The sequence below is a fragment of the Protobothrops mucrosquamatus genome, unplaced genomic scaffold, assembly GCF_001527695.2.
Source record: "Protobothrops mucrosquamatus isolate PMUCROS unplaced genomic scaffold, P.Mucros_1.0 scaffold305, whole genome shotgun sequence".
Taxonomy (NCBI): domain Eukaryota; kingdom Metazoa; phylum Chordata; class Lepidosauria; order Squamata; family Viperidae; genus Protobothrops; species Protobothrops mucrosquamatus.
Genome location: NW_015386647.1, coordinates 276,220 through 301,771, shown reverse-complemented (window position 1 = coordinate 301,771; position 25,552 = coordinate 276,220). Strand labels below are relative to the sequence as shown.

The 25,552-nt window shown below is 41.0% G+C and overlaps 1 protein-coding gene across 1 annotated transcript; it reads right to left on the bottom strand.

Moving 5' to 3' along the window:
- Nucleotides 1–13,136: 13,136 nt before the first annotated feature.
- USH1G (USH1 protein network component sans) lies at nucleotides 13,137–23,549 on the bottom strand. Its single transcript, XM_015815060.1, has 2 exons — nucleotides 23,386–23,549; nucleotides 13,137–14,382 (listed from the first exon to the last, which is right to left on the bottom strand). Exons 1-2 carry the CDS (start codon nucleotides 23,547–23,549, stop codon nucleotides 13,137–13,139), a joined length of 1,410 nt encoding a protein of 469 aa, XP_015670546.1.
- Between the last annotated feature and the right edge of the window lie 2,003 nt (nucleotides 23,550–25,552).

The following is a 25,552-nucleotide window of genomic DNA, read 5'->3' as shown; positions in this document are numbered from 1 at the left end:
CTGTTCCTGGTATCGTACTTTCTGTCATTTACCTTCTGTTATGTCCATGCCCTGGAGTTATGCACTGGGGTTTCAGAAGGAAGCATCTACCTATCAACTAACCTTCAAAGACCATCAAAACTAGTTTTTGGGTGAACCCAAGTCTACTTACACATGAAAGGCTCCTTGGACTATCAATGAAAAAGCCTTGTGGTCTGATCCCATCCTTTACTTCTTAATGGCTGTTCTTTGATAAAGAAAGCCGCCCTGAAGCAGCGGGTGAATTGCAAATAGAACACAATCGCTTAAGTCCCTATGCGATCTGTGAACAAAGCAAGACATTTTCCTGATCAAAGTCTTGTCTCAAAGCAGCGCCTTAGCTGTCAAACCAGATCAGAGAAGAGGAGGAGAATATAGGGATTGTAAAGCACACCTACTGCAGCCTTAGGTGCCCCCTTTTCCCTACTTGGAATAGTTTCCAGTAAAATAAATCAGTCTGCTGGATAAGCGTATTTGTTAAGATGAGGCTACAAGGAAACTTAAAAAAAAAAAGTGATCAGGAGGAAAGAGAAGCAGGCGTGTAGCTATTTCCCCATGCTTAGGAGGAGAACTGAGGAAAAGATGCTTTCCCTCACCTGAGGTAGTTTCTGCCCTAAGGGCTGAATATTGAGGAACATTCGAAGGGGTAAAACCGGCAGTGGTTTCACAACAGCCTTTCCAAAAGGAATCTGATCTTGCTATGAAGTTTAGGCATGTAATTAGTATATTCAGCTGATCCAATTCTGTTGAGTCAAGAGAAATTGTTGCTTTCAACAAGAAGCTGGCGAAAGGGGGGGTGTTAACATTTAGTCAAAGAAATATAGAACATGGGGACTCTGATCTAGGCGGAATTTGGATCAAAGGTGCACCAGTTCTAACAGATCTGTTTCCACCAATAACAGCAGATGCCAACAGCTTTTCTGTGAGAGTCCTAAGAAAGGACACTATGAAAAAACCCGCCATTTTTGTCTTATCCATTACCCTTCCCCCCCCCCAAAAAATGCTCAAATTTGTGGACAGTTTTGAATATCTCTTGATTTGCAATTTATTTTTGGTTGATTGATGAATGGCTTCAATCAGTTTTGGTACCGACTTCTAAAATAAACTGTAAGCTAATGTATTACACATTCAAGAATATACAGTAAGTGTCCTTGATTCCCTCTGACCTAAAACTAACACCTGATTTTACTGTATGACCTCTGAATTCTTCAGACGGAGAGCTCTTAGCACTACAATCAAAAGTCTTTAATTTTTCGGTTGTATTCTGCTTCATATGAGGGTAGCAATGGACGGAAAAGATATACTTACATCTTAACAATACCCGGTTTCCCAGTAAAATTCTATGAATAATGTCAGCAGGGCAATTGCAGGACAAGGGCCTTTTCTGAATTAACCCTAAAGAAAAGAAAGATAAAAGCGGAAAATACAAAAGAACAATGGTATCATAAATTTTACTAACTATCAATCAGGACAGATTTCCCAGGTGATCTTGGTTTGCTGATTGTAGTAACAGTTTCATCCACATATCAGATGGATTACCAGGCAGCAGGGCTTTCATTAGTTCATCTGACCAGGTCAGGCCAGTAGGTTATCTTCTAAAATAAGAAATTCAAGAGGGCAGTCAAGACCTGCTGGAAAAATGATTGTAAATATTCCAAACATGAGCTGCCACAGAAAGAAGTTCTTCGGCTCCTTTCAAATCTCCTCAGCTGGGAAAATCAGCTCCCCTGCATGAAGGAGCTGAAATGGTTTGTCTGTAGATGGTTCAAGAGGAGAACATTTCCACATCTCTAGCACTGTGGCCTATAATTGTCCAAAGATTGTTCAGGGCTCTGTATATGTAGCAAAACAAAATAATAAAATGGGGGAGGGGAAAAGGGATAGGGATCTTCCATTTTCCTCATTTCTGAAAACAACCAATTTTTTTTTATGTTTTTCCATCAAGTAGTAGATCAATTTGCAATTCTAACCAATAGAATTTTATTTGTATATTTGTTCATTTATTTGATTCATCTAGCAGCCCATCTCATTTTTTACATCTCTGGGTGGCTTACAACAAAACACATAAAAACACACAATGTAAAAACTAAAATAAAAACACATCCACACAACCAGGAGACAGGCTCTAACCGCCACCCAGGACCACAGGCCCAGGTACAAAGCAAGGTTTTCAAGGTCTTAGGAAAGGCCAAACAGGGAGTGGGGGCGCTAATCTAATTGAAGAGGGGAGGGGAAATGGTGTTTTGCAATTGCTTTATTTATTTATTTCTCAAATTTATGTGCTGCCCATCTCTTGGATCAATTGCTTGGGGGCCCTGCACTTTCACCCAACCTAAAAAAAAAAAAAAGCCATCATGTTGACAATCTAATCTGCAAAAATCACAGGAGTTGTTCTGCATGTGTTTGTTGTTAACAACTTTGGGGGTTTTGTTTCTGAGACAGAGTTGGGGAGGGACACTTGGTTTAGTATGCCCTGGAGCAGGATCAGCACAAAAGAACAGTAGTTAGCAAGTTTTATGTTCTTGGTCCTCAGATATTGGTTAGCTCAAGCTGAGGACTGATTGACTGAGAGTGCTACTACGTGAAGGTACATGCAGATTACAGCCACAGATAGTAAGGTTGATAGTGATGGGAAAGAATTGGGGAATGGTCTCTAGGACGTGTCCAACAAATGTGTAACGTTCGTGGACAAGACCCTCCACAAGCTGGAATTTTATGAACTAATTATATGAACTAATATGAACTAATAGCTTGTCTTTTTACTTGCTACTTTAAATATGTCCTCTTCTTCATGAACCTGAGCAAGCTGAACAAGGAGAAGCAGAAAGAAAAGGCCCAGTTAGTCCTTTATTTAGGCAACTGTACCTGTTAATCAGGGAAGCTTTGTACCATATCAAATGGATATTGCCCTAGTTGTTCTTCAGTAATGGAGAAGAGAATGTATACAGGTACACATTTGTCTGAAATGGTATAGGGTTTCCTGTCTGAGCAGGGGGTTGGACTAGATGACCTCCAAGGTCCCTTCCAACTTTTTATTATTAGTAGTAGTAGTATTGTTATTGTTATTGGTGGTCCTCGACTTATGACTGCAATTGGGACCACCATTTTTATTGCTAAGCAAGATGATTAAGTGAGTCATACACAACCTTATGACTTTTTTGCTATGGTTGTTAAGTGAATCATTGCAGTTGTTAATTGAATCACATGGTTGTTAAGAGAAACCAGCTCCCTCCATTGAATTCACTTGTCAGAAGCTAGCTGGGAAGCTGCAAATCGCAAGCACATAATCCCGGGACACTGCAACTGTTGTAAGTACCTGCCAGTTGCCAAGTGCCTGGATTTTGATCACATGACCATGGGGATGCCACAATGGCCATAAGTGCAAAGACCGGTTATGGGCAGTGGTGGGATTCAGCCAGTTCGCACCAGTTCGGCAGAACCGGTAGCTGATTTTTTGTTGCCCTGGCCCAGAATGGACTTCCAGAAGTGGCATCCACACAGAGAACCGGTTGTTCACATATTTGAATCCCACCACTGGTTATGGGCCACTTTTTCCCAGTGCCATTGTAGTCTCGGTCATTAAACGAATGGTTGTTAAAGTGAGGACCACCTGTATCTCTTGATTCAGAATCACGTGCCCCATCACACATAATGCACAACTCTCTTCCTGGTGGATGTCAGGTAGATAGTCTGATGGCCAAATGAAGACCTCAAGCATAAGATAGTAGCAGGCTAACTTTTGTTAGACTCTTCCTAGCAGGAACCGCCTGAAGGACATGATTGATGAAACACCACTCTTCTTTTTGAAATGTGCTATTACTGATGGCCCCTCATGTCCCAAGCAGCAGAGTTGCACATATTTTGAATTATGCAGGAATGTCTGCTTTCCTCAGGTGGCGAGGACTGACTCATGGTGAATGCATACACCTCCAAAGCTTTCTAAATGCTGCGTTAAATGGGCGCAGCTTCCTTTTGTATTACGCCACGTCATTATGCTGTTTATTATCTTACCCTGTCCGATGAGATTTTGAATACTTCCTTAATTTAAGACACTCCTGCTGGGTGGAAGTAACTGCTCAGTTTTGGTTTCAGCTCATTGTGTTTGGGAGGAAGGCACAGACGTCAGTCGTGTCACAGAATCAATTATGGGATGGTACAGAGAAGCTCAACAGGAATCTTCCCTCAGTCATGGGCCCTTCAGATGCGATAAACCCACAAATTTTAAAACATAATTCTTTCTCAATGTGCTATCTGGGGGAACGTGAACATTGCAGCCACCACATAACTGGAGGGTGCCAACTGCTACACAGAAATAACCTTAGGCTTTCCCTTTTCTGAAAACGACCAGGATTTGGGGGAAATCTCATATCTTTTTTTAGTCATTACCAATATCATTCTTTAATTCATCCAACTGTAACCATAGAATGATAACGTGCTCAATATGGCACAGGGAGATGAATACTTTCTAGATATATCTATGGGACTGACCAGGTTCCAATCTGATGGACAATTCTTCTGAAATAGCTAGGCCAGGGGTAGGCAACCTTGGCTCTTTTATGACTCGTGGACTTCAACTCCCAGAATTCCTGAGCCAGCATGGCTGGCTCAGGAATTCTGGGAGTTGAAGTCCACGAGTCATAAAAGAGCCAAGGTTGCCTACCCCTGATAGGGATTCAAATATATTCGAATGGAAGTTTTCTCATACTTTGAGTACAGTTTGGGCTGAATTCACTTTCAACGTGGCACAAAGAAGATAAATTGAAGAGGAAGGAGAGGGAAGAGAGGGAATGGAGGTTGGATTCTAGTCAGGATTTATTTATTTATTTATTTATTTATTTATTTATTTATTTATTTATTTATTTATTTATTTATTTATTTATTTATTTGCCAGTCGCTGAAGTACCGTAAATGGATGCAGCCCTAACAGGGATGTGGTCTCTTATTAGTCATCTCTTCACCAGCAGAGGGAGCAATTGCATCACTAATCCTACCTAGCCCCTCAGTGAGGTTTAAAGACCAATGAAATTTATGCTAGGCCGACCCAGCATTGGGATGACGTGTACAGAGCTGTTGAGCCATAAATCATGATTTACTAAAGTGGGTGTCAGTATTTATATCTATTAAGCAAAAATAATAAACCATATTATGACATAGCAGAAGGTGAATGAATGCAATCATCCCATGAGCCATGGGATAGAAAAACCAAGAATGACAAACACTTCTATGGGTTTTAATACGCCTGATTACCTTCCATGCATATTGCATTTGATGCCAGTGTTGCCATGTTGTTCTCTAAATCTGTGCATTTACCAACTGAGAATCGGAGTTCATGCAGTTGTTCATGCTGAGTCTGTGAGCCTGGAAGTTTATGCTGTAAAGGTTCTCTGGAAGCATATCAAAAAATCTTGGTCACTTTTTCCTCTAAGGCACGGGTGTCAAACTCACCACATCACGTGATGTGTCGTGACATATTGCGACTTTTTTTTTTTGCATTGCTGGAGCTGGGGTGGGCGCAGCCTCTATATGATGCAACCGGCCCATGGGCCGGCAGTTTGACACTCCTGCTCTAAGGTATTAACTGAGATCAGAACTACTGCAATGTGGAGGACTTCCTCCTATACAGAAGATGGCTTTTCTCTCTGTTCTCAAACAGCTTCCCCAACTTGTCATTTTTAAAATAGGCAGCCTTTACAGCAATACTTGGGATTGTGGGAATTGCAGTCCCCATCCTTCCAGATGGTATCTAGTAGAGTATAGTCTGCTAGGGTTTTAGGCTTCCGTTTTCTCCCATCATGTCTGCTGTGGCATTTATCCCCACTGTCATATAAAGACTGTATATCCCATTTCTTTTAATACACCAATAGGATCATTCAGCAGCATTGCTGTGTTTTGTATTTTTGAATATTGGTTCCCCCCACCCCCACCCCTCTAAGCTTACAATGCCATTTGAAATGAATGGATAGTGGGTGGTTAGCTGCATCCAAAATTTCAGCAACTGGCATCTTATGCCTTCATTGTCCTTAAAAAAAATCCATAATTTTCACTTTAATATTATGCTGGGGAAGAATAATTATCTTAGCAATGATTTAGTAGAAATAATTGATTACATAGCAGGTACAGTCATGAGATGACATTTGTGGGCAGGTGGACTAACCTTGTGATTATACCTGCAGTGGCTAGACCCTACTACTGAAGGTAATAATCACAAGGTTAGTCCATCTGCCCGCAAATGTCATCTCATGACTGTACCTGCTATGTAATCAATTATTGGCCTTGCTACCATTTGGAAAGTTTTTAGGATGGTATAGGTCAGCAGCAGTGTCCAAACCTGAAAACATTTGCAAGAACAAGTCCTGGGCTGCCAACATGGAATAGCTTTAGCGCAGAACCAGATATTACAACCACATGACTGCACAGATGGTATAACAAAACCCAAGTGTACAGCTGCTAGCTCATCTATAGGCAGTCCTAAGTCAGGATAAACGGGGAGGAATGGAGAAAGAGCTGGTGACTTACTCAGTACTCAGTCACAAAACCCTACGGAAAAGGTCAAAGACAGTACCAGAAAGGGGGGGACACGCAGGAAAGAAAACATTAAACCCGCTACTAAGGGAGAGAGCAATGACCTGCTGTAGGTAGTCTAATAAATTAAAGTATGGGAAGGGAAGATACCCCCTTGGAGATCCTGAAAGGTGATGAAGTCCATGAGAAAAGGAATAGATTGCACTGGAAGAAAATGAACAAGATTGGCATGTGAAAGGTATGAAGAACAAACCATGACAAGCTGGATACCATCCAGAAGGAAATGAGAAGGACAAAAATAGGCCAAAATAGATGGACTGGACTGGAGACGGCTACTTTCAATCAGATGAATTGACGATACCAATAGGACAGAAAGAATGGACTAGCACTGATTACAGACAAGAAAGCCAGAAAATCAGGTGAAAGCAGCCAGCTGCCATTATGACAAAATAATGGCTAATCAGATCCAAGTTCAACCTCTGGATGTCACAATTTTTCTAATATTTGCACCAACCACAGATCCATCTGAAGGAGGGATGAAATGCTGTTGGATCGCTATTTAAGAAGGATTACAACAGCCACCCAAAGCAAATGTAACAGCCATCATGGAAGGTCTCAACAGCAACATTGGAGACAAAGAAGAAGCAGAAATAGTTGATAGATCTGATTTAGAAGAAAGCTTTTTGCAGTTCTGTCAAGAAAATCAACCTAAAAACCATTTGTACATATGATGTCTCCAAATGGACTCTACAACAACCAAACTAGCCAAAATCTGTTTTAGATTCAGTTTCTGCAACATCAAAAAAGAACATTGCTCCAAGGAAGTATAACATTGACAAAATTCCATCTGCACATGCAATCCTAGTAAAGAACACATTCAACTTATTTAATTTCACTAGAAAATCTTTGGATGAACTCTGGGAAGAAATGAAAAGCATGCTCAGGAGAGCCCAGGGTCAAGGCTTGTGCAAAAAAAAAAAGCATACAAATAAGCAAAGGGCTATCAGAAGAACGATCCAAACTCTTGAACAGAAGAGGAAGGGTAAAGCCCTGGTGACGTAAATGAAACAAGCCAGCTAAATGCAGAATTTCAACATAAATTTAAAAATGACAAAGTTCTAGAATGAGCATTGCAAAGAAATGGAGGAAAGAAACCCATAAACTATTTACTGCATGCAAAGGACCAATAGCAGTAGAGATGGGAAAGAAATGAACGATCAGAAGCAAACAGAGATGTCAGAAAGACACTGAGGAATTGTATACAACTAGTCATTTAAAAAAAAAGCCTGTAACAAATAGTAATCTGAAGGAGAACTAGATATACCAGCAAAGGAGGTAGCACTGAAACAACTGCCCAAAGGAAAATCCTCTGGACCATCAAAACAATACCAACAGCAGCAATTGCAAAGCTATGTCAAAAAACACGGGACACCAATGAATGGCTAAAAGACTGAGAATGATCAGGGTTCATCCCAATCTCAAAGAAGAATGACTACTGCAAATATGGCTCTATTACCCCGGTTCATATGCCAACAAAATTTGGTTGAACATCCTATAACAATGTAGGGTCCAACCTTGGAAAAAGAACTTGCTTGATGTACAATACAGTCTGGTTTTGGAAGAAGAAGAGAAAGTGCCTTGCAAATGTTCACTGGATCATGGAATAATAATAATAATAATAATAATAATAATAATAATAATAATAATAATAATAATAATAATAATAATAATAATAATAATAATAATAATAATAATAATAATAATAACAATAATAACAATAATAATAATAATAATAATAGTTGGAAGTTGCCTGCTCAGGCAGGTAACCCTATACCATTTCGGACAAATGGCTGTCCAGTTTCTTCTTAAAAACTTCCAGTGTTGGAGCATTCACAGCTTCTGGAGGCAGGTTGTTCCACTGGTTAATTGTTCTAACTGTCAGGAAGTTTCTCCTTAGTTCTAGATTGCTTCTCCCCTTGATCAGTTTCCATCCGTTGCTTCTTATCCTGCCTTCAGGTGCTTTGGAAAATAGCTTGACTCCCTCTTCTTTGTGAATAATCATATTCAAATTATATATACCATAGCAAAGTTTTAACTGCACTGAACAGGACAAATTATGGAAGTACCCAAAGGAAATGCACATTCCAGAACACTTAAATTAACCTTCTGTCAACTATCTTATAGAGATACAGACTAGTTCAAGTTTGGAAAAGGTGTATAGCAGGACTGTATTTAAGCACTTTTCTATTCAGTTTACACATAGAGGCAATTTAGATTAATTGAAAATTGAAATAAAAATCGGCAGCAGAATCATTAACAGTTTAAGATGGCACCACTCTGTTGGCAGAAAACAAAAAGATATAAAAGTCCTTATCTTAAAAGTCAAGATAGAAAATGGGGGGGGGGGGGAAATGGATTGCATCTAAACCAAGGTTTCTCAATCCTGGCCAACTTTAACATATGTGGACTTCAATTCCCAGAATTTCACAGCCAGCTGTGTTCGCTGGAGAATTCTGGGAGTTGAAGTTCACATATCTTAAAGTTGCCAAGGTTGGGAAACCCTGATCTAAACGATGGTGATATTAAGATAAAAACTGGCAATGAAGAAACTGAATCAGTTCAACACACACATACATACACCCTTTGGTACATTTGGTGAAGTGTGCATAGGCAAGTAAAATTATAAACACTGAATGTGACGAGTATTATTAACTATTATGTATTTCCTACACATAGGCTCATAGCTAAACTATAATAGTTTGCGAAGACACACACGGATGAATGATCACTCATTGTTTCTGCATAATGAGTGAGGTTAAATGGATTAGTTAAGAGGGATTATATCTGGGCAACATGCCACCCTCCCTTCCCCTGAAGGAGGGTGGCATATATTCTCATGCTGTATATCTGTACTGTAGCACATTCCCAAAACTATTGTTCATAAACACAGAAGAAACTTCTGCCTACTTGGGTGTGTAGGTGGTTGAAAGAAATGACTTTGGCAAACAGGCAGGGTTCCTATCTGTTTGCCATTAATGTGGCACACATACATCATCATGTCTTCCAGAAATTGCATAAGGGTGAGGGCTTAGATTGATCTTACATCAGGCACGTCCAGCTCATGACCCACAAACAAATTACGACCCAGAAGATAATAAAAAAATAATTAAAAAGGAAGCTTGTCATTTGTATACATTAACTGTATCATATATATTTATATGTGGACCAAGACAATTCCTCTTCACTCAATGCATCCCAGGCAAGCCAAAAGATTAGACAACCATGTCTTACATGTAACAGAACACACAACTTGTACAAGATCTATTGAAGGTCCCATTCAAAACAGGGACCAGCACAGCAGATAGTCCTGGTGCATTGAACTTTAGCATTAACAAGGCCTGATCACCCACAAGATGAATACATTTCACCTTAAGAAATTTCTAAGGGAGAAATTCTCCCTTAGGAGAATTGTATTAAAAATCAGTTTATGATTTTAGGTAGGTAGTTTATAAGTTTAAATAATCATTTTACAATTTTAGATAGTTAGCATGAAGCAGAATCATCTTTGTCAGTAATCTATCAAGGATTCTAAGGTGTGAGAAGTAATAATCAAGAATTAGCAGTGCTTTTTTTGTTTAAAAAAAAAAAGGTGCCGGAACTCACACACTTCATACAACCCGCCTTGCCTATCCTACAAGGTTCCATCAAAAAAAGGTGCCGGAACTCCGTTCTGGGCGTTCTATGAGAAAAAAAGCCCTGAGAATTAGTGTTGGCAATCTTTGTACTTGGCAAACAGATGTAATCCTTTATTTTGGCCACAAGGGATAGTGAGTCACAAGGCAGCCAATGCCAACCAGTTCTACTTTACAAGTCGAGTATCGGGAGAAATGATGAGTACCGGGACAAAATGTTCACATCAAAATGCATTGAGTACCAAATTTGACAAATTTTGAAGTAGTCAAATAGCTACTATTTGAGCTACCACTGTATATGTGAAGATAAGGTTCATGCAAATAAACCTTAATTGTTTACTGCTTAATAGTGGTAGTCCAGATTTTTGCAGTCAATATATAGAAACCTTAGATAAATGGCATTAAGGTAATCCTCAACTTATGACCATAATGCCCATAAATCGTGATGGTTGTAAAGGGGATTATCATGTGATTGACCTGATTTTCTGATTTTTTGGGGGGGGGGAGTAGTCATTAAAACAACCCATTGTTTGTTATGGAGCATTTTTGCCAAAACCTGGAAGTAGATGCCAATTTTTGGCAAAAACCTCATGAATCATGTTTTTGTTGTAAATTGCAGTCACACGATCACAGGAAGTTGCAAACAGCTGTAAAAGCAGGCTGGTTACCGAGCATCTTAAATGCGGTCACATGATGGGGGGGACAGAACTTTGGAACACGTTGAATCCCACCTTTTGGGAGAATCTGTCATAAGTCAAGGATTAGCTGTGTCCCTTAATTGTTGTCTTTCCCATAAATTGTTTCTCCTCTCATGGCTTATTTTTCATAGACCTGCGATTCTTAACTCCACAAAAACACCCCATGTTTCTATTATTTTACTAAGCACTTAGAACATATGGAATAAGAAATCATCTTTATTAGTTCATCTTTATTTTGCACATTAGCTCTTCTGGTAGATTATATGTTTTAGTTTAATGCAATTGCGTTCTTTCCCCCCCTCCCTTAAAAAAAAGCTCTTTAGCACCAGACAAGCTTCTGCAGACAGTAAAGCAGAAAAAGGAAGCTGAGAAAGAATTGAGGCGTTTTGTTGTGGCATTCCTGTTTGCTACTGATCGGATCTCTAGGAGATAATTTCTGGCAACTTAGAAGTGGTTTCCCCCTGCATTCATGGCTATCTGTAATGGAGAAAACAGATTTTGTTAATGAACATTGATGTTACTGTTGCATTAATAAACAGAAACTAATCACTAATGAAACAGCATAAAATGGCGGGGAGAGGAAACCGTTGTAAAATCAACAATTAATTTCACAAACTGTATTTCAGAGCTGCCCTGGTAACTTGGCAGCCCTGCTTTTTGTTATGCCTTGGCTTATAGCAGTAAGGACAGTGATGGGATTCAGCCAGTTCGCACCAGTTCAGCAGAACCGGTAGCTAATTTTTTGTTGCTCAGGCCCAGAATGGATGGCATCCACACAGAGAACCGGTTGTTTACCTATTTGAATCCCACCACTGAATAAGGATGCTATATTGTAGGAAAATAGTGATTTGAAAATACAACCTGAGAATGAAATAAACATTTTTTTTTAATGAAAGTCATTTGCTTTAAAGAGGAGAGAGAGATCGTGCCAATAGCAAGCTTAACTGATACTCCTGGATTGCCAGTATTCAGTATTGGATTTACTCAGTGGGGATTGGAAACATTCCTCTTGGCAATTCTTCTAGATTTCCAATCTGCTTAGATCTCCATACATAAGTTTAAGGCTTTTGACAGGCTTGGTGATGATAAAGAGGATAAAGGAGTAAATAAGTGATAGTAAATCACTTCATGTGAGGTGAGCAGCTGTATAAATTTAAGAGAGAGGGAGAGGGAGAGAGGGAGGGAGGGAGGGGGAGAGAGAGAGAGAAAATAAGTAACATGGTCAGAGGGGAAAATGGGGAGCATGGGATTTACTACCAAAAATAGGTAGTAAAAAATAATAGTTGGAGCAGAAAATGTGCCCCACCATGATCTTATCAGCCCCAGACAGGGATGTGCCGCTTCTCTCCAGTATAAATGTTGGCTCTGAGGCAGGGGTAGTCAACCTTGGCTCTTTTATGACTCCTGGACTTCAACTCCCAGAATTCTTGAGCCAGCATAGCTGGCTCAGGAATTCTGGGAGTTGAAGTCCACGAGTCATAAAAGAGTCAAGGTTGACTACCCCTGCCTGAGGCCTGTATGAAACTGGGCATCAATAGGACTGCATGCTGCTCTCACTATTGCTACTTCACACTGGAACAGGTCTGTTAAAGTGCCACTTGCTATGGGCAGGTTCTTGTCTCCTCCTGTATCCCCTGGCATGCCTTCTCTTTCTGACAGGGCTGTTTCCCACTGGTCTCTTCTCAGTTATGTAATTCAAGATTACTCCCCACTATTGTGAATGCAAGAGTGTTGTGGGTTTCCTTGCCAAGACTGGTCATTTGTTAAGCACCTAAAAGGCTCCATAGAAGCCAGTGCACCCCTTCAACTCAAAAGGATTGCCCATTTAGAAAAATAACCAATATATTTCCAATTGGTTTAATGGGAAAAATAGGATAATACTGATTAGGGACAATAAGAATTCAGAACTAAGAAAGCTGCAGAATATTACATTGCATTAATATAGCAAGCACCTCTAATTCTTATTTATTCATCGCATAGCTACTGAAACATTTATACGGACCCCTTTTTTATCATTCAAATTCTACCAGTTAGGTTGGCAAGTTCCCATCAAGTTTAGGCAGAGTTTCTTCTAACAACACCATGATCTACTAAGACATTCCCTACTTAGGTGAGGAGTATGTAACAAGTACCCTTCTAAGTTATGTGCATCATATGTTGAAGACCTGAGGGCACCCACAAGTATGAAGTGGAGCAGTTCTATTGCTTACAGATCTGTGTCTTCTATGACATCAGGGTTGTCCAAAGTCTGTTTCCTTCTTTGAACAGCATCCAGAATCTTTTTCCTGGGCCCCAGCGGAATGTTGATACTTTTCAGATCATTGTCTGAACACAACATCAGAGCTTCCAGATCTATCTTCTCCTTCTTAAGGATAGAAATAAACTCAAACATATTCAAAGAAGCCAGGAAGGTCTCCAGAGGGCTAGTGTCGGGTTCGATATCGTCATCCAGACCCAGTTCCACTTCATCCCAGGGCAAGTCCTCCAGATTCCTCTCCTGCAGGCTGTTGGCACTGCCGATACTATCATTAAGACTTGGCGAGTGTTGAAGGCGGCTGTGAAGCTTAACACTCATCCTGTCTGTATTGCCTTCCCCCAAAATACTGGGTTCACTTTGACCAATCCCAAATAGACCGCTACTGACATAGTTCCTCCGGAAAACCATGGTACCAAGTCCAGGCCGATTGAATAAAGAGTCATGGCCAGAATCAGTACTGACTTCAGAATGGGTGGAGTCCATATGCAAACCTGGGTCACTTATGGCACGGGAGACGGTATCTTCGTCAGACAGAAACATATCTCTAACATTTCGCCGAGTCCATTCCTTTGGGCTAATATAGGTGCCTTGTTTCACAAACATGACATCGTTGCCCAGCTGTAAGCCAGACAAGGACCTCACGCTTTTCCTCCCATCCTCGTAAATTTTGAACGTCCCATCCACCTGTTTCTTTTTCTCCAGTTTCTTCTGGATTTTTGTCTTGCCCTTGGCTGTGCCCTGTATGGTGGCCTGAGAGTACGGCAAGGAATTCATCATGGACATGTGTGGCAATCTCCTGCTCAGTGTGCTACTGGAGTAGCTGGAGAAACTCATTGTGTCCGAGCGGTCAGACATCTCTTTCTTGTATCGCTTCTCCATCCTTTCGTGATGTTTCTTCTGCATCTTTACACAGTCCTTAATGCGTTTCTCTGCATCTTTAAAGGCTTTGTCCTTCAACTTGCTCACCAGCTTCGGGTTGAGGCTGCTTTGCTTAGCAGCAATGGAGTCCAAGTAACGCACACACTCCATGTGACCCTTCATGGCGGCCATGTCCAACGGTGTGTGGTAGTCATTATCCAGACACCAGATATTGGCCCCAAAAGACACCAGGAAGGAGAGGCAATTCAGGTGGCCATTGGCTGCTGCTAGATGAAGAGGTGTGTTCCCCCAGATGTCACATTTGTCTGGATCGCCCCTAAAATGGTGTGAGAAACAGATAGTAAGTTCTCAAAGAGGTCTGCAATCTCATTTTGTAGATATTCTTTTAGACTTACAGAAAATACCGAAATCAACTTTCCATAAGTTGGTTACTTTCCAGTTGTATGGACTTCAATTCCCATTCTCAGCAACGGCTATGGTGGTTGGAGAATTCTGGGAGTTAAAGTCCATAGCTGTGGAGAGCACCCAGTTTGGAGAAGGCTGGCACAGATTAGTCTTTCCCTGCTTTGTGCCTTCTGAGTGCGTTAGGAGATCAAGTCTCAGAACATTTACCCAGCTGCCATCCTGGCTGAGAATTCTGAGTTTTTGTCCATCTAAAGGGCATGTTGAGGAAGGCTAACAAATACAGATAATTTACATTATCATTATTCATTGGCACTACTTTATCGTATTTATGCTGTTAAACTGTTAAGAGTATTTATCAAGCATTTTTTGAAGGAGGAAAGCCTAGCTTTAAGTGGTGTCCAACAGTAATATTTATAACATGGCTTTTATAAGCTGGGAAGTATATACGGTATCTGTGAAAAGAGAAATACCTTATGCATTTCACATTTAAATAGACAATTGAGCACATGTAGCACACATATCAAACCTCATGTACTGCAAAAATAATACTTGGCAACTTTTACATTTAGTTCGTTTATTTTACTGTATATTCTGCTCATTCAGAAACTTACGCAACATACTTGGCCCATTTCCAATTCCCTATCTTATGCTTTCTCACTAAGATGAGAGAGATTAGCTCCAGGGTCTCCTTCAACCTTAAATTAAACATCTTTTCTACGCAGCCTGCCTGAAAAGATTGCTCTGCGGGTCAAATAGGAAAGAAAAAAGAACCTAGATGCTTTTGTAGAAAAACATGGCAATAGTAGAGTCCGAGTAAGGCTTTTGCAATACTTCTTAGCCTCTTTGAAATGTATAGGACAAGATAGGAGGCATATTCCTCTTTCTTTGAGTGGATATTTGGGCAGCTTCCCAACGTTAACCAGTGCTAAAGGGACTGTGACGTGGATTTCGACACAAATCTTGACATCTCAAAAGACATCCGTGACATTTCTCACTCACTTTGATAATGTGGGGAACGCAAAGACCCACAAGAAGGGAAGTAGCCAGACAAGAGATCGTGGGAGCAGAGTTTCTTTTGGTTGGTGGCTTCCCTGCTGAACAGACCCACTTAGGACCTGCCAACAAGTTCATTTGAGCTACTTTCTTAGCCCACCCTCTCTCCCTTGCCTTGATACTGACCTATCAGTAGTGGGAAATTGAGGGAAAATATCAATATTTGATGAATTGCAGGCAAGGAATAAATTATTGATGGTATGTGGTTAAAGAGACAGTGAAACTGAAAATGCCAGAGCTAAGCTTTGGGTACAAGGCACACATGGCTTTAATGTTCTGGATAAATGCCTGTGTATTTAGAGTGATGTCTCTGTGCAAGAAGAAGAAGAAAAGGACAAGATCATAGTCATTTTTCTCCTCTTCCCTTTTCCTGTTGCACTGTAACCCCTTGTATATTTCCTAGAAATATAAATACATCGTACCACATTTATCTCAAATCATGCTGGGCAGAAAAATCTTGTCCATGTTTTTTTTTTCTTTTTTAATACTTCACTGCTTAGTTTGAGAATATTTTGATAAAATCTTCCTACGTGAGGTACTAGGTTGCTAAGGTGTACATGCAAGACAGACTTGCCGTAGATTATTATCTTCCATTAATTTGCAGCCTCCGTGATTTTTCCAGCCATCAATTAACTCTCTAGGGAAAGTCATGATGGAATTCCTCCTATGTTAATTTTTTTTTTTCCCAGAAGCATAGGTGGTTAAAGGAAGTTGCAGACTTCTGGAGGAAAAGTAACTACACCAGCACCCACATCATCACAATAAGCACCACACAGCATGAAAGCCTTGTAAGAATGAGATTGAAAAAAAATAGAAACTCCTTTTGAGGAAAAGGCAACTTTTATTGATTTTGGTGGCATTGATCTTTATAGTGCTGTTCTTCACTGTAGAAGGAAAAAAAGCATCAAAAATTATGGTTCCTCTGCAGCCTGCAGCATACCATATTAAGTGTATTATGACATGATAGTCCTTTGAACTTGGGATTCACTATTATTAAGCAGGAAAATTATCAGCCATATGACCATTTAATTCATGCATCACTATTAACTCACTAAGTGAGGTCATCTGTGCAGAGGGACAAAATGAGCTTACCATAGTCAGTGAGGCACGGGGCAGTTGTTCATTTGACTATAAGCACTGACCTCTGGACCTGTGTGCTCAAATATCCTATGAGGAACTTTAGACCAGAGGTCCCCAACCTTTTGGGCACTAGGGACCGATTCCATGGAAAAAGGTTTTTCCACAGACCGGAGAGTGCGTGGTTTCGTGTGCTGCCTGCATCCCATGGATGGGGCTTTGCTTCTTTGTGTGGACCGGTTGCTGGCATGCCATGGCCCAATACTGGTCCTCGGACCGGGGGTTGGGGACCCCTGCTTTAGAGTCATGTGGTAGGCAATAAATGCAAATAAAATAAAAAAGAAATGCATATATATTTGTGCCACGTGCCTCGAGTGATAGTGTTTGGATGCTGATTTTGTTTACTTCTTAATTCTAATTAATTCTTAAACTTGCTAGCCTCAAAACTCTAAGAATAGGATGGGAATAACCAGAGCCAATTAGTGTACCCACGTGCCAACCAGGAGGAACTGGAGAGACTAACATTCAGTCAATGCCCCATACCTTGAACTATGACAGCTCCTGGAGTTAGGAAAATCCTGTCAAATTGCTAACCAACTGCCACATCTACTGACTTCTGTATATGCTGCATGCATTTACCAATCCATTGTTTAAAAAAAAATAAAATCTGATGCTAGAACTAAGGAACAGCTGCCTGCCATAAAGACATCATTTTTCCTAAGTAGAAATTCCCACTAAATCTGCGGTGATTGCATGCCCCATTCTTCCTCAGTTAGATGCTTTTCCCAATAGCTAAAAACATGGTAATTGTAATTACTATACGGTATCTATGTTTATGGAATAGGTGAAGAGAGGCTCATTTAAATCCAGAGGGGGAGAGTAAAGGTTAGGGTATATAAATATACTGTACCCTATAAATAGCTGTGTGCTCCTGCCCTAAATCAGCAGAGAAATTCAAGCTGAGCATTTTTATACAGTAGATTGACAAATTGAGCAGAAAGTAACTAGATGAGTTCAGGTGGTAGGACTAATCTAGACTTCACAGTAACCCTATCTCTGAACCTGCTCTGAAATCTATAGAGGGCTCTGGAGGCAGGATGAGAGAATGGGAAAACAGCCCCACCCAACCCCTTTGGACTCCAGCTGCTAAAAGAGAATAACACAGAAATACAGTGGTGGGCTGCCGGTGCCTCTGCTGCAGAAATGCTGCATTTGGAGAGCCCCTTTCTTGAGATCATACTCTACTCTGCATTGTATTATTTATTATTTAACTCTATTAAATCATGCAGTCAAAAATCACGCACTGAAAAAAGATTATACCGACAATGCCATTCGATATTACAGGTGTAGTATACCTGTGGGGCCCCTCCCCTATTTTATGGGACTATAAACTCTCTCTTCCCCCATATTCCTTGCTATTGACCATAGTGATCAGAATCAGAATAATAGAGTTAGAAGGGACTTTGAAGGTCTTCTAGTCCAACCCCCTGCTCAAGCAGGAGGCCCTACCATTTCAGATCAGGGTTACCAGGAGTTATAGTGCATTGATTCCCCCCCCCCCCTTGTGCTTGGTAATCCACTCAGGGTTATCCAAACAACTGTAGCATTTATGCCAGAAAACTCAAATGGCAACATATGCAAACAGTTAAAAGTATCTGCTACTCTTTAATAAAACCTCAATGTCTAACTACCTCACTTATCTGAAAAAAGGTTTTCTCTGCTCCTTTGAAATGTTGCCAGACTATTCCTTCAGACAAAGTGATAATTCCCATCCACCCCTTTCAATATGTATATCTTTGGGGGAAATCATTCTTCAGTGAGATCAGAAGAAAGGTAATTAATATTTGTTTCTGAATCGGAAGCTGTGACTTGGAGTGACGAAGGAGATGGCTTATTGCTTTCTTCCCACCCAAAGAATTTTCAAATGCAAGGCAACACACCGTAAATGGGACAGGTTTCAGTGTTACAGGGCAGATCACAATATCATTCATTCTGACCTAGGACAAGGTCGGTATCATCCACTTACATAACCTCCATCACTGTCTGGTATAATGATATGCAGGATTTAACCATCGCCCCATATGCGTGGGCAAAGGGAATACGGAAAACAGAGAGCAAATTAGTCCCATACGGTTAAGGGAGTGGTAGAGGAAGCAACCTTGAGATCACCTTCCCATTTATTTCAGATCCTCATTTCTGGAAAACTCTAATAGACTCAACTAGTACATCAGGTTAAGGAAAACATAATTATGTGCAATTATTACATTGCAAAACAAACCAAAACAGGAATCAGCAAGTATTGGGAAACAATGGGAAAATCCTGTTGTAAGAAAATCCTGTACTACACTGGCTTACTGTATACTCCAATCAATGAGAACATCTGTTTAATACAATAATAAAAGTATTATAGCAAATAAAGTGTATGCTACTTGGTTAAGGGCATTTCTTACCACAGATAGCATGATACAATCCAATAGGAGGAGGACAAAAGTGATACTGGTGTATAGATAATATGGCAGCCATCTTGTTTCCCAGGCAGCAGCGAAAGATAGTCATGTCATCCTGAGAAAAGATGCAGCTGCTGTAAAGAGTTGTGAAGCAGTGTTATGTTCATATCCTCACCAACCCCAAAGCATTTTCTCCAAATTATTTCTTAATTGCCACACAGTCCTAAAAAATTAATTCTCCTGTGATTGTCATGTGTCATTGTTGCCCCTTTTCCTTCTTACACAGAAAAAGTTGTACTCCAAATCTATTAACAACCACTCCTATCAGTATCAGGGTGTATCCTATATCTGGATTGTCTATGCCATATTATCTATACATCAGTATCACTTTTGTCCTTTCAATCGTTTCTTCCCATAAGTGTTTAATTTTCCTTTGTCAGCAATATAAACACACCACAGATTTCATCATAGGTTTTTGCAACCTCCTACAAAGAGATCCAAATCCAATACATACTGTATTCTTTCCAAATTGTGTCCCATGCCAGATTTGACAGATTATATCTGAAGTACTGAATGCCCTACATGAATGAAGAGAACTCCTACTTTTATTCAGGAATAACACAAGAGGAGCTGAAGAGCCCTCGGTCTGAGAGAGATTGAGGTTGCCAAAAGAGAGGGCTGTCTTTTGTTTGTCTCATCTCCTGAAGCCTTTCCTGGCTGACCTCCACTAATCATCAGCTTTGGTATCTCCCATCACAGACGCCCCACTGAAGAGGCTGTGAAAGGCCTGCAGTGAAGAACAAAGATCTTGCCCAGCAAATGCTGACTCACCTCCCTTTTTCCAGACATCTCATTAATTCTACTCTTGTCCCTCATTAGAACACCAGAGATGGTTTTTGTGAAACTAATGAACTAGGCAGAATCCTGCCTCCCTCTAGTGCCTATGCTGGATGAAAAACAACTGTAGATAGAATATGAGAACAATAGGATTGGAAGGGACATTGGAGGTCTTCTAGTCCAACCCCCACTCAAAATCCTATACCATTCCTGACAAATGGTTGTCCAATCTCTTCTTAAAAGCCTCCAATGGTGGAGCACCCACAACTTCTGAAGGCAAGGTGTTCCACTGATTAATTATTCTAACTATCGGGAAATTTCTCCTTAGTTCTAGATTGCTTCTCTCCTTGATTGGTTTCCATTCATTGGAAACGAATCAAAGAGAGAAACAATCTAGAACTAAGATTTTACATACACAAACCATCCATCTGTTATGTAATGTATGGCAGGAATATTGCATCCTATTTCTTACCTATTTCTTAAGGCAAGGGCTATGAACATACAGTTCAGTCACCATACTTAAAGCATAGAACAAGAGAGATACCAGGTGAGACCCATTCTTGAACCAGTAAAGAAGTCTCCCAACATAAAATTTGTTTGATGCCAATCCCTATCCTGTTTATCACTTTGCTTCAGCTCACTGGTGAAGGGTGGCCAAACCTGGCATATTTTGCGCATCTTGTGGCTGCCCTTGGATGGTGTCAGAGTACCAGCAAACACATTATTTCAATAATGCTAGAGCTAAGGATGACTTAAGTCCATCTTGCTTATAGGGTAGGGATGAAATAGAATCAAAATCATGGGAGCAATGGCAGAAAAATGATGTTGCCAGACCATGTTTGTTAGGTTTGTTAGGTACAAGTGCAGACATGGCCTTGAAGAAACCAGATTGATAGATCCATGTGATTTCTCACTAACTCTGTGCCCACAGTACAGCTGCTTGATTTTGACTCAGAAAAATCCCCAGAAATTTTGCAAAGGGCAAAAGCAATAATTGAGCCCACAGCTCTCTGAATCTTACTTTCAAAATTTCATCTTTGCCCACACAGAAAATGAAACTGTTGTTAATTAAAAAGGGAAACATTGACTGATGTTGAACTTCAATGCTTTGGCTTTTCTTAAGATAGTAAATCTTTCTCCCTCTCTCTTGCAAATTCTTTGCTTATTTCAATTAAGTTCCTGTAAATATTTCTTCTCCCCCAATAAAACACAGCCAATGAAGGAAGCTTCTTTTAAAATATCAGGACTATCTATCATTTCCTAATAAGATTCTTCGCCAAAAGGGCAGGAGCATTTTTAGTACTATATTCTTCAACAGACAGCAAGCCTTTTTTTTCCAGTTCATTAAACACTAGCCAGGCGGTGAGAAAGATTCTTTGCTGGGAATATTTATTTCAGCTTGTAGGTACTAAGAGCATCTTTCTGCAGAAACCAACTTCTATGCCTTTTACCTCAGAGCAGAATTATATGGATTTCTGAATTTCCACCTCATCCTACAGCTTTTGGCTGTGTTTTTAAAGCAAGAGATATGAATTCCAGTAAGAAAGGAAAAATATTAGTTTACCCAGTTGTGGCACTTAAAGAGAATTCTGTTATTTGATTCAGTCTAGTACATGCATATTTAAAAATGAGGTTCTGAATCCAGCAAAATTCAGAAATACAAGAAATGAAAAACAAGGGACATAGGCCTGCACATCAGAGATAGTTTTCATACTTGGCAGTCAGGAGAAACATCAATTTCTTATAAGAATCTGTGTTATAATATCACCATGAAAATATTTTTTTTAAAAAAAACCTCAGTGTGAGAACCCCTATTGTTTCCATTTATTAATATGTATCTTATATTTGTGAAATCACGAATTTGAAAGGACTTGTGAAGATCTTATTTTGTCCCCCAAATCTTGGGGGCCAGTGATGCCATTGCAATATATTTTAGACATGAAAGTAGCTCAAAAAGATGCCACTACTCACTGGTTCGCCTTAGGCAAGCCCTGATTTATTACCACTGGTTCATCTATAAAATGGGAAGAAGACCAATTATATCACATAGAAGTATTATAAATGATCCTTAGGTTAGGATGACAATTGGGACTGCTAAGCAATGCAGTCATAAAATGCAACATCATGTGATCCCATCACTTAGCAACAGCAATTCTGGCAGTCCCAGTTGCTGTTGTAACCCCATAGTCATTAAGTGAGAAGAGGTGGGGGTCCCAGATGAGCAGAGGGGCACTGCAGAGTATAGGATTCCTGGCGTGACTGGCTGAGGAATTCTGGGAGTTGAAGTCCACAAGTCATAAAAGGGCTAAGTTTGAAGACCCCTGTTCTACTCTGTAGTGGGACTTTTTGGGGAAAATGTAAGAGGAACAACTTACAGGAGCTACATCCTCACTCAATTTGCTTGTGGGAAGCCAGCAAGGAAGGTTGCAAATGGTGATCATATGACTGGCTTGCTCTGATGTTGTAATTGCAAGCCAGGCACCAAACACCCAGATCATAATCATGTGACCATGGGGATGCTGCAAAGGCCATAACTTCACAGACCGGTCATAAATCCCCCTTATTCAGTTGCTGAACAAGGGGCCATAGCTTGAGGACTACTTCTACCATAACCCAGCTCTTTTATCTCTTGTAAAGCTCAGCTTTTGGGCCCTACAGCTCAAGAAGAACAACCTCAAAATTCTGTTACCTTCATCAGAATTTTTCTCCTCCCTTCTCTACTCTTTCTATAATTAATATCATCACTGATTATATCATAGAAAATAACTGCCTATATCGAAACTGCCTTTGATCACAACTTTGAGAATCCTAATCAGCCCACTTCTTTCAATGGATGTTGGAAAGGACATGCTTAAGATGCTAAATGGAGTCCTGCACTGGGCAGGGGATTGGAATAGAAGCTGTTCAAAATCCCTTCCAGCCTTGACTTTCAATGAGTCTATGAAATACTTCTTCAGATTGTAATGCAAATGAAGGCTCAGAACAAAACAGTTTCTTCCCCTCAGCAAAGATATGCATCTCTTCAGCCAATCCATGAACAGCAAAAAAAATCGTACCGATGAGGTCACCCTATCCAAATTTTCAGTAAAACCCAAGGGGTGGGTACATTTGCAAGAATTTTGGGTGTGATGGAGGCCGTTCTAGACCAATGTAAGCAAAACATTCAGCTGTTAAAAGTTTGGATGGGGTGAGGAGAAGAAATATTGAAGGAACTGATCCGAGTCAGAGCTTTTCTGCTTTCCAAGTGTCTCGAGACAAATACTGTCAATATGTCTAGAACTTCATAGATGGGCACATCCTGAAACCCTGACCTTCTCCAAAACAACAATGAACTCAGGGCATCTCACCTGCCACCAGGTACAAATGAAAGCTGCTGTCATCTCAGTGGCCTGCAAGGTTCAGTGGAGTTGATACCCAGAAAGAAGGGACGAACTCCCCCCCCCTCCACCACCAAGGCCTGGATGAAAACCAAAACAGAACAGTGCAAACATCAGACTTACCCTCTGCTAACTATCAGCCTTAAGGCATCCAAGTTGCCATGGTAGGCGGCCCATAGGGTCGGGGTCATGCCATCTTCATCAGGGGAATTTAAGTCCTTCTTGGTGGCTTCCTTCAGCAGGTCCAGATAACCATCTCTGGCTGCACGGTGGTATTGGTCATTCATGGTGTAGCCTTAAAGCCTGCCCATGTCACTGGGAGGGCGAGCGGCACAGAGATGGCAACAGAGTTCTAGGAAAGCAGCTGTCAAGAGAGGAGGGAGCTCCGTTGCCAGGATACTTGAGATTCCCTGCCCGGAGAGGGCAGGAACTCCTCATATTGAAGGCATATTAATTGCCGTGGATTCCCCTGGGTCCTAAAAATTCTTGCCTTTGCCTTTGCTAGCCCCTCGCAGGAGTTGTGCCGCTTGTCTGGTGGGAATGCTTGGGAATGTGCTTTTGGAAACCTTGGCTTGAATTACCAAAGCAACAGCTGCTAAATCAAGAGTGCAGCACTTCAGAATATGGAGAATCATCCAGACTCAGGATTCGGGTTTTATTACAGAGTTATACTCTGCCCCGTCCAAAGAATTCTGGAAGAGTGAGTGAAAATATTCAGAAATTATCTCCTTCTACATGGAACTTCCCCATGCTGATTCACCAATTCCTCCATCCTTTTTTTCCTTTAGGGGGGGATAAGTAAAAAGAAAGATATACAATTATTACACAGTCACTTTAGACTTTAAACTCTCTTGTCCCTTATGTGGTATCACTGCTGGCCAGTGATTGTGTGTGATGGTGAGGGGTGCACGCAAGTCAATGTTAACTCCTGGTGATTGCATGGACAAGTCCCCACAGTTTCCTTGGCAAAGATTTCCAGAAGTGTTTTTCCACTGACTCCTTCCTAAATTTCAGAAAGAGGGATTGGTCCAAGTCTCCCAATTGGTTTTCACAGTTGCCGGGTTCCTACCCTGATGCGCCTTAACCACTATACCGGGGTAGGCAACCTTGGCTCTTTTATGACTCGTGGACTTCAACTCCCAGAATTCCTGAGCACAGCTGGCTCAGGAATTCTGGGAGTTGAAGTCCACGAGTCATAAAAGAGCCAAGGTTGCCTACCCCTGCACTATACCAAAGGTTCTATGCCAGGCCAGGCTTATGAAGTCATTTAGAGAATGGATCCAGGTGACAGTCTGGCACTCCACTACAACAGAAGGTGTGAGCTCATCTCCAACAGATGCCTGGCAAGCCATCATCTTTGCACAGGGGCTACTAAAGGCAGTCTAATCTCCAGTAGCATGTCAATGCATTGATGATGGGAACAATACACATACACACATCTGCATGGAGCTATAATTTATATTTTACGTGTATGCTCAGAAATGTGAAAAGTAAATAAATGTGTGGAACACAGGTCTTTTATTGGTCACAGCTTTGTGGTGGGTTCAGATAAAATAAGACACAAAAGTGCATCAGCTCTAAATTAAGTTTCTCTTCCCTTAAGCCAATATAAATCAATCTAAAAACAAACCAGCCTGCATGAAATTCTAGCAGAGATGTCATTTATTAAGCAATAACAAACTTGGATTTCACACTAAAGGAAAAATACACTACTAAGCTAAGTTTGACTCCTATTGATATAGTACATGGGTGCCTCCTGCCATATACTAAATCAGACATGTCAAACACAAGGCCCGGGGGCCGGATGCGGCCGTGAAGTGGTTTCATGTGGCCCGCGAAGCCATCCTGGAAACAGTGAGGGAACGGCCCCCCTCTGCCTTGGCCCTGGTCCAGGCCGGCCGGGAGCTAATGTACAATTTTGTGGTGGCCATCTATGCTGAAACGCATTCAGTCTTAGCTCCATAAGCCACCCCCCCTGCATGGCCTGAGAGGAACAGTGAGGCTCCTCCAGTGGACCATGCCTTGGCACTTGCCCTGGTCCCACCTTCTTCTGCCAGAGACCCTCAGATCTGTCCCACTCCTGCCCAGGTCCCCACAGGCACCCTTGATGCGAACAGTGTAGAGCTGGCCACGCCCACCCAGTAGGCCACACCCATTCCATCCACGCCCACCCAGTAGGCCACACCCACCCTGGCCACACCCACCCGGCCCCCTGAGGGCAACCGCAATGCTGATCCGGCCCTCAATGAAATTGAGTTTGACACCCCTGCACTAAATAAATAGATGCCTC

Excerpts from the sequence above, each read along its gene's own strand:
- USH1G (XM_015815060.1), bottom strand. The coding sequence starts at position 23,549 with ATGAATGACCAATACCACCGTGCAGCCAGAGATGGTTATCTGGACCTG. Across the intron at positions 14,383-23,385 it reads AGGCTGATAGTTAGCAGAGG|GGGCGATCCAGACAAATGTG; the intron begins GTAAGTCTGATG and ends ACACCATTTTAG.